General features: G+C 34.8%; 1 protein-coding gene across 1 annotated transcript in view; it reads right to left on the bottom strand.

The window, feature by feature from the left end:
• Positions 1-4,902: 4,902 nt before the first annotated feature.
• The window catches only part of LOC108753971 (agrin-like), a 48,422-nt gene continuing 44,488 nt past the window's right edge, over positions 4,903-8,836 (bottom strand). Inside the window, exons 20-24 of the mRNA XM_018495965.1 lie at positions 8,627-8,833; positions 8,196-8,292; positions 7,896-8,003; positions 7,157-7,334; positions 4,903-6,822 (exon numbers count right to left, since the gene is read on the bottom strand). Coding sequence (XP_018351467.1) covers positions 6,565-6,822; positions 7,157-7,334; positions 7,896-8,003; positions 8,196-8,292; positions 8,627-8,833 — 848 coding nt within the window. The 3' untranslated portion in view covers positions 4,903-6,564. The remainder of the gene's footprint in view (positions 6,823-7,156; positions 7,335-7,895; positions 8,004-8,195; positions 8,293-8,626; positions 8,834-8,836) is intronic.

The following is an 8,836-nucleotide window of genomic DNA, read 5'->3' as shown; positions in this document are numbered from 1 at the left end:
TCCTCTGATTCGGTCAATTTTGTTGCTTATTAAATAAATCTAAACATACGCGCGTAAAAGGGGGTAGGGGATACTTGTCTTTCCCTGAATTTAGCAAGAAGAAATAATTAGACTATTTGAAAATTATTTTTATGATAAAAAGTTAAACTCTTATTGCTCAGTTTATGGCTCACGTGTTTTTCGTAAGAAAATTTGCTGAGGGCTGACTTTAATGTAAATATTTTAATAAGTTTTATGTGATTATAATATTTGTCGCATATAATTTTAACGCTTCTTTGTAATTTACACACTGTTAAATTCACAATGTTAAATTATACCCAATTTGAGTTATTTTGTAATCATTTCTATAGGTCGCCATTGTTCTGACTTAATACGTCATTAATTTAACTAAAATAAGATTTAACTCAAGAAAATGTATTTAATTTGACTAAATTTCGTTTATTATTTACTAAATGTATGTACGTTAATATGGACATTGTTTATTTTGAAATTAATCACAGAAATATATTGATTTAAATCTTGATACAAATGGAAGTTAAAAGTAACAAAATGTTATTTTTTTAAACTCAGGGATTGGGTTATCATTGCTTCTTTAACATCTAACAGTGTATCACTTGGAAAAATAAATGGATTCAACAGAAAGAAAAGCATAAAAATGTCTAGATGTATAATTTTTATAATAAGTGTGTATTGAGTTTTGAGAAGTGCAGATATAACCTTCTTTCGTTTTCTTCTCTTTTTCATCTCCATTATAAATATGAGCAAAAATTGCGATAGGATAAAGATGTTTAACAATTGCTTTTCTCTGTTGAGTCTCTTCAATTCTCATTTACGGGGCACGTCAGTGGTTCGATATGTCGACGATAAGATAAACGAAGAGAGTAAAAAACCTTCCAAAAGACAAAAGTTGGCGTGTCGAAAAGGGAGGGATATGTGTACGAAGATTGCGCGCGATTGATATTCGCGTTGCTCGCGGATATGGTTCAATTGGACAGCGATCGCGATTGATCGATATGCCGTAAGAGCAGTCGTATTTCACAATTTTAATTACATCGTAGAAAGCCGAAATACAAGTATAAATATTGCATAAAATTCTCATCGTATAATCTTCTCTTTTGCGATGGTTAGGAATTCTTTAATGTGTCTCTTGCATTTCACGTCGATTCATGGCTCTTCACGAAGTAATTAAAGATTTTTCATGAAATACTACAATATATACGTACAAAGAATATTCAAATATGGGTCGAAGAAACCCGACGATGTTCGCCGCTTTTTCATGTAAGCGTATTTTCCGGGCCGCACATTGAGCCTCCACATTTAGCGCCGAATACGGCTGTTTTATTGTTTTATTTGTTCATTTGGCTATTATATTATTATGAGTGGCCTTTCATCAGCCTTTCGTCAGATATACACGTTTAGCGGTAAATGTCGGATGTCAATACGGATTGAAATTAATGGGGGCTTGATTCACACTATCAGGGACGGATTTAATTGAATTGAGATGTTGAAAATTCTTTTCGGAAAGTGAGGCTATTTTTGTTTAACATACTCATAAGAAAATAATTTTACACTAACTTATACATTCCTATATTACATATGTACTTCTTTCATATTATTACATTATTTATTACTCAATTATAATTAATTCTACGATATTTTTAAATCAAATAATTAATTATTTATTTTATGAATGTTAATGTAACGCAACACATACAAAAATTTATATTTTCACGCGTAAATTCCCAAATTTATTATTATGTCTGTAATTTGAGAAACATAAGTTTAATATATTTGATTATACAATTAAATTTCTTATGAAATTAAAAAAAATACATCTTATATTAAAAAACGCAGTCTTACATGAGATATTAATCTTATTATATACATTACACGTAAAAAGTCGAATTATTATCTACGCAAAGTATGTACTTTTTTTCTATCTAAATAATAATATTAAATCATCAAGTCTTCCCAATTGGAAGATTTTCGAGATTGAGATTGGGCATACACTTATTTGTTAATACTGAGTTATTGCAAAGCTGAGCCCGTAGTTTGAATCAAGCCTTTTATACATTGTCTCTGGAAATGTTAACAACGAACAATTTACGACGATGATCGATATGTTATAATCATGGACGTTGCGTAGTTTTATCGATCGCTCATTTAATGCTCTTTACAGAAGCGAGCAATGTTTCCTTCTGTGTAACTATCGCAGCATTCGCTAGCATTCGCGAATTTTATTACAATCACTATTACGATCACTATTACGCGTTTCTTCAGTGTCTTAGATCAAGTTGCATTAAGTTCGATCGCCAACAGTGCGATAAGTCTCGACAACTTTGTTATTTAGCATTTTTTGGCAACAAAAATTTCTTTTGTTCCTTTTTTTCAAGCATATTATATATTGTTTTTGCACTTTTTTTACAATTTAAGTTCGTACACGGAAGAACGATTTTTAACTGAAATATCTAAAAATTTAGCTAGATACAGATCTAAAAACAATTTTACAGAACTATTAAAATAATTACACAGAAATCTCAAGCATGATGAGTAATGTTGCAAAAAGTTTCGTCATTCTAGCAATCAGTTTAAGCATTTTACATAATTATTTTGATGATCCAACAAAATTATTTCAGATTTAGATTTTTAGATACTACAGTAAAACCGTCTTTCTCTATGAAAGATATATTTTATGTCTGACTATACGTTGCATTTTTCTACTGCGTTCTCAAGTTTGCGCGATCAATACGTTATTCTATTCAATAAACATTCGATATTGAAACAAATTCGTATGTTTTCTTACATGAGAGTACTTTGTACTAATCGACTTATTTTTTTGCGAGATTTAGCACAACGTTGGCAAGCGAATAACGTCATGACGTTCGCAGCAACTAAAGTGGATTACGGTCTCTTGGTAGGAAAACAGTGAAATTTGACGGTGTCTCTCAACGTCACGCGTTATCAGGGGCATCGTAGAAACGCGTCGTTGAATGTGCCGATGTATCGTACATACCACGGGATTTCTCGAGAGGCCCTTCGCGCCGCTGCTACGATCTTATTTCACGACGTTTACGTGACCGGAAGGAAGCGTTTCTGCCGCTCGCGCACCGCCGGTGGTAATCACGTAAACATCCGTCGAACATTTCCAGCCTGTTCTGTTCCGTCACTTTATCTAATCGCGTGGCATTGCTATGAGAATCGCGAGATCGAAGATTGACGATTCTGCTAGAACACTTTATATCTCTATCAACTTTTTTATGAATTTTTCAAAGAACGAAACAAATTTAATATTTTTTCAGGTAGTTCTTCAAAGAACTTTATAGTTACAGCATTTTTAATAATTTTCCTAGATACAGCATAGATCTTTAAGGGATGTTCTAAGGACGTCCAGAGGACATTCTCACGACGTTCCTCGAATAAAGTGTGCCGCGATGTTTAGCGTTCGCATAACGGATTTTAGGTCATTAGTGTTTCATTATTAGCGTTTGCGGAAAGAGATAAGGATGGAAACGTTTGACGGTCTTTAAATTATCAACAACGGTTGCGTATAAGGTAAGAATAAATTCACGTCGATTAACTTAGGCGTTTAGCTATTTTGTTCGAAGGGAAGAACACGTTTACATCATTAGCTCGACATGCGTGCGTGTGGTTGTCCATATATTGTATATGTATATATATATATATATATATATATATTTATTTATTTATGTATATGCGTGCATATAATGCGTTCTCTTGAGTCACGCGAAAAATAAATGATGCACATCGCGAGCATCGTTCGAAGGCTAATCCGTGAATTGGTTACGATAATTAGGTCGTTACGATGATCTTTAGGACCGGTTACAGTATGGTACACTCTAAAACGAATAATTAAATTCGTTATTTAGCAGCGCGTGTGGATTTATTTACAGGTCACCCGCGCAAAACTTTTCGCGCGTTGCGTTCTCTTTCGCCGCTTGTGCAGACGTCTCGTTGCATTTTTGGATGCGAATTAATTTATCGGGATCGGCTGTGTCGATTGCAGGTTGTTGTCGTTATCGTTGGAAAATCTTGCTGTTGCATTCTGTCGAACGCGGACGTTCCGGCAAAACAAATTACGATAACGTCAAAATTATGTTAAAATGTATCGTAACTGATTAAAAAGTAACATTTAGTAAACATTTTGACATCATTTTGATGTCACGATGATCGAGTAAATACAAACTAAAAGTCATAACATCAAAGTTATATTAATTTCGTTTACTCAGCTATATAAATGTAATATAAATACATGTGTTACATAACAGTTACATTGTTGAGTGTGAAATTATAACATTGATGTTATGTTACTTTTAGTTGATGTTTACTTGTGTTTTGCTTAAAGTATATAGATAACTTTCGTGAGAAGTCCATTCGCATTCAAATTCGATTAATAATTAGCGTGATAAATCCAAGAAAATTCACTTAAAATTTTAAGCCTTTCATATTTCTTTAACATTAAAATGATGATTTTGAAATTAAGCTTAATTGGAACGAATACTTTATTTATTAGTTCAACTGACTGGATCGTAATAATTTAAGTCAAATATTTTTGACGATATAATAATTATTTAAATATTATGTAAATAATATTCTGTTTTAATATTTATATAAATGCTAGACGTTGAAAATTGATGGTCTTAAAGAAATAAATAAGTGTCTAGCTTTTACAGATTTAATAATTGCTTACTCTCTGTAAAATAAGAAACGGGTAAGATCCGAACGGTCACGAACTACGCTCACGACAGCCATCGTCAACAACGTTTATGCACATAAAATTTGACCCCGATTTTTGTCCATCGAATGGAATGTAGAATCCTTTGTATATAAGTGTACGTATAATATATATATTTATATATAATATATATTTATTCTCTTGCGCATTTGTAAAAAGCCTCCCCTACCTAAAAACAACGTGTCGTGTCGCGTGAGTTTGTCTACTATACTGGCGATAAATCAACAAGTCCTTTAAAATACATATTTCCTCTATTTCCGGAAAATCCATTTAAATCTCTCTACCGAACACTCAAACATAACACCGATTTATCGTTTCTTTTTTTTTGTTTCTTTCTTTCTCTCCCCTCGCTCTTTTATGTCGCCGTTGTCGCTTCTCTCCGCCTGCATGCGCTTTAGTCAGTCTTGGCATCGTAAAACGTTTAGGTGCTTCAGTACAACTTATAAGTAAGATTCTACGACGAGGTTCGCTTTGAGCGGGCCTCGCTTTCTTTCTCTTTCGCTAAATTCGCCACATGCGTATACAGATAGATTCATACATACACATATGTATCAATATTAATTCTCGTCACCTTAAAAATATATTATTGTCTTTCGATGAAAACGTAGCACTTAATTCGCCGTTCGCTTTTACTTCTCTTTATCCTCCTCCTCTTCATCCGTCCACGCGATGATGATCTCGATGACGGACTCTGGTATTTGAACAATATAAACGTGAAATAATCACGATTCTCGCAGCCCTTTTCTACTTTTAAACCTTGATATGGTCGGCTTGTGAATAATGAATGATCGAACGCTGCTACTACGACTGAGTACTTCTGCCTTTATCCCTTATTAATTATTTATTGGATGGCCCTATGAGAAAGCAGTACTCGCGAAGTTTCTATAATACGCCGATAAATCCCTAGTAGTGTCCGCACCTTTCACGCGATATAACAATAGAGTCACGGTTCTCTGATTTTAGCACAGCGTAACCGCTCTCTTTAAGTAGACGACCCTGCATTCTTTAGTGGAAGTGTTTTGGTTCTCGTTCTGGCTCCGGCTTCACTTAGAAGTTTAAGCTTTAAACGAACAATGTCTGCATTTTTCGATTATCAGTCTGGATTTGTTATCTTCATTATTTCAAATAGATATAGCTGTTATTTAAGATCGAAGGTCCCATGTCAGATTTAAATCCATGTTCTTTCAAAAATATCGTGAATGATTTTCGAGAATGGAAGCTTTAGACAGTTCTGGTCCTACGAAACTCTGGTCCTGTTGAGACATCTTACAATAAGAGATCAAATTTTTATTTTTCTGAACAGTTTTTCAGATTCTATCTGTATTTTTATGAAAACTTTATTTTTTTTTTCGGGAATGTTATACCGGAGTGCGGCTTTGCTTTTCCCTGAGAGACGCACGTTGTGTCAAGGACCTGGTGCGATTCACGTGAACGAGGACCATTTCTTCGCACAACTTTGGCAGGAATCAATACGTCGCTCGATCGGATTGGACATGATTGTTTCACACTTCGTCTCGACGGCGAATCTTCGTTGCACTTCGTAGTCTGTTAGTTCTGGGGACACCAGAGACGCCTGCCGAGTCTCCAACGGCATGGAATGGGGTTGACGATCGTCAGGATATATTATCGTACTTGTCGCTGTTGATATTTACGCGATCGTCGATCTTGGTCCGCCGCGTGCGATTTACGCGTGAAGGGCTCGCGTTCACATCGCGCGATCAACTCGTCGTCGACGATGGTGATGTCATCGGGTCGACGAGATTCTCTGACATCGACGTCGCATTGACGATCGTCGGACTCGGGGTTCGTTATCATACGTCGTTGTCGTGGCAGAAGTCGATCTTTCGTCTAGCGAGTTGTAGCCGTCGTTTGTCGACGATGAAGTCCGTTACACAGCCTTTGATGCCGCGATGGCCGGGCTTGCCGCCGACGAAAACCTTGCCGTTGGTCGTCAGTAACGTTGTTTCCATCGAGACTTTGACAGGCATATTCTCGTCGATCTGAATCGTACACGCTTTTCGTCGTCTGGACGCTCGGATGTGATGGAAGACTCCGTCGTCCACTCTCTCCTGCAAAAATTAATACAATATTAATAACAATAGTGAGAAATCATGGAAATTTTGGGAAGATAATCATATTGATTAATACTAGAATTCGTAGATGCCAATTTGATCATTTTTTTATTTTTGTTTTTGACAAATTTAGTGTAACATTTGTATCGTTAGAATTATTTGTATTGTATTGGTATATAATATTTTCAATTCATATATTCTCTTTTTGTTGTATAACATCAAAAGGAATATAAAGTAAAAAGAGGAGGAAAGATTAATAAAATTGCAGCGGAGAGTAAAAATAAAAAGGAGAGTGATATCATCTATTAAATCAATATAACAGCGCGCTTACCTTGCTCTTTACGGATATTTCTTCATCAATCTTGCTCTTATAAGTGAGCACCACGTGACCATCATGCAGGGACAAAAAGAGATGCTCCAATTTTCCTCTTCCCACCCACGTGATAAGACCGTTAGGATGTATCGTCCTTAGCCGCAGCTCAAATTTGTTCGATTGCTGTCCTCTGCGTCTGAACGAACGTATTCGTAATAACAGATATTCATAACAAGAAAATTTTATTTCAATTTCAAAGCTAAACACATGCTAATAATTTACACTACGAATCTACGTACTTTTCTACACTAAGGTAGGGCTTAGATGGGAAGTTAAAAAATTAAAAAATATTTTAAAAAATTATAAAAAAGTTGTTTAAAAATTTTTTTTATCCGCCTTTATTGATTTTTTTTTATTTTAAATTTTATGTATCAAATAGAAAGGGAATAAAATTGCGATATTATTAAAATAATACTTTATATATTCTATATTTTGTGTAATATGCGACAACTGTGCCATTGACAAGAATTATTGTGTGAGAAGCCCATCTAATTGTATCCATAATTACGATGTTACGTCGATTCTATGTCAATTACATTCCCTATTACGCAATCAAATAATTGGCTCCGCCGGAGTGATTGCCAGGAATGTGATTATCGGAGTTGTTATATGACTCTACCATGCGCGAGCAGGAAAATCAATTTATCCCTCAAACGAGTACATCACACAGCCATTTTCCATTTACTAGAAAACTTACTCCGTGTAATCGTAATTGTCGTACTCGTAGTCGTCGTCCTCCTCCAAGTCGTAGTCGGAGTAGGACTCCTCAAAGTACTCGCCGAGGGTAGTGTTAGTCGAGTTAGTACTAGTTGGTGGTTACATAATCAAAAGGTTAGTGATAGTAGTTATAGTCGGGAACGCTAATTAACCTAGTCGTTGAGCGACCGAAGTTACTAATTTTAAGTGCACCTAATCAAATATTATCGAGGACGTGTCGATCTAGTATTTCGATCGTTGTTTCTTCGGTTAATTCTAAGTATTACTGAGTATTACTCACCTTCTTCCGTAGCGATGTTTAAATTGCAGGAAGTTATCGCCCTCGAAGCGTACAGGTCGCTCCGATATCTCAGTGCCGGACACATCGTAGCCCATAACTAGAAGAAATATTTGTGTTTAAAATTTTTTTTCTAAAACTATAAATTTAAAATAATTACGATATAAATAATCAAAAGTTGAAATATGTTTTAATTTTCTAAAGATAAAAAATACGTAATATTTAAGTATATGAGATTATTAAAAAATCTATTTTACATTATCGAATTATATCTACGATTATTAATATTATAGGGGGATTTAAATAAATTTAAACAATTATAAATAAATTAAAAATTTTTTAAAAAATGAATAAAGAAACAAAAAAATATTATGTATGTAGAGAGATACAAAAAAAATTGAGAAATAATCAAATTGCGAGGAAAAAATGCTTACAGAATTCGCAATGCAAGCCGTTGTAACCGCTAGCGCATTTACAGAGATAACTATTCAATAGGGGAAGGCAGACTCCACCGTTATGGCAAGGATTCTCGTTACTGGGACACGGTAGACCGTCGTAAATCTCCGTGTTGTGTTGAGTAACATTCACGGCGAGGTTCTGATATGTTTTGCCATTTACCATTAGTCTCTGTACGGCGCCTACTA

Source organism: Trachymyrmex septentrionalis, unplaced genomic scaffold, assembly GCF_001594115.1.
Source record: "Trachymyrmex septentrionalis isolate Tsep2-gDNA-1 unplaced genomic scaffold, Tsep1.0 scaffold74, whole genome shotgun sequence".
Taxonomy (NCBI): Eukaryota; Metazoa; Arthropoda; class Insecta; order Hymenoptera; family Formicidae; genus Trachymyrmex; species Trachymyrmex septentrionalis.
The sequence above is the reverse complement of the archived record's forward strand: the minus strand, read 5'-3'. Positions and strand labels throughout refer to the sequence as shown.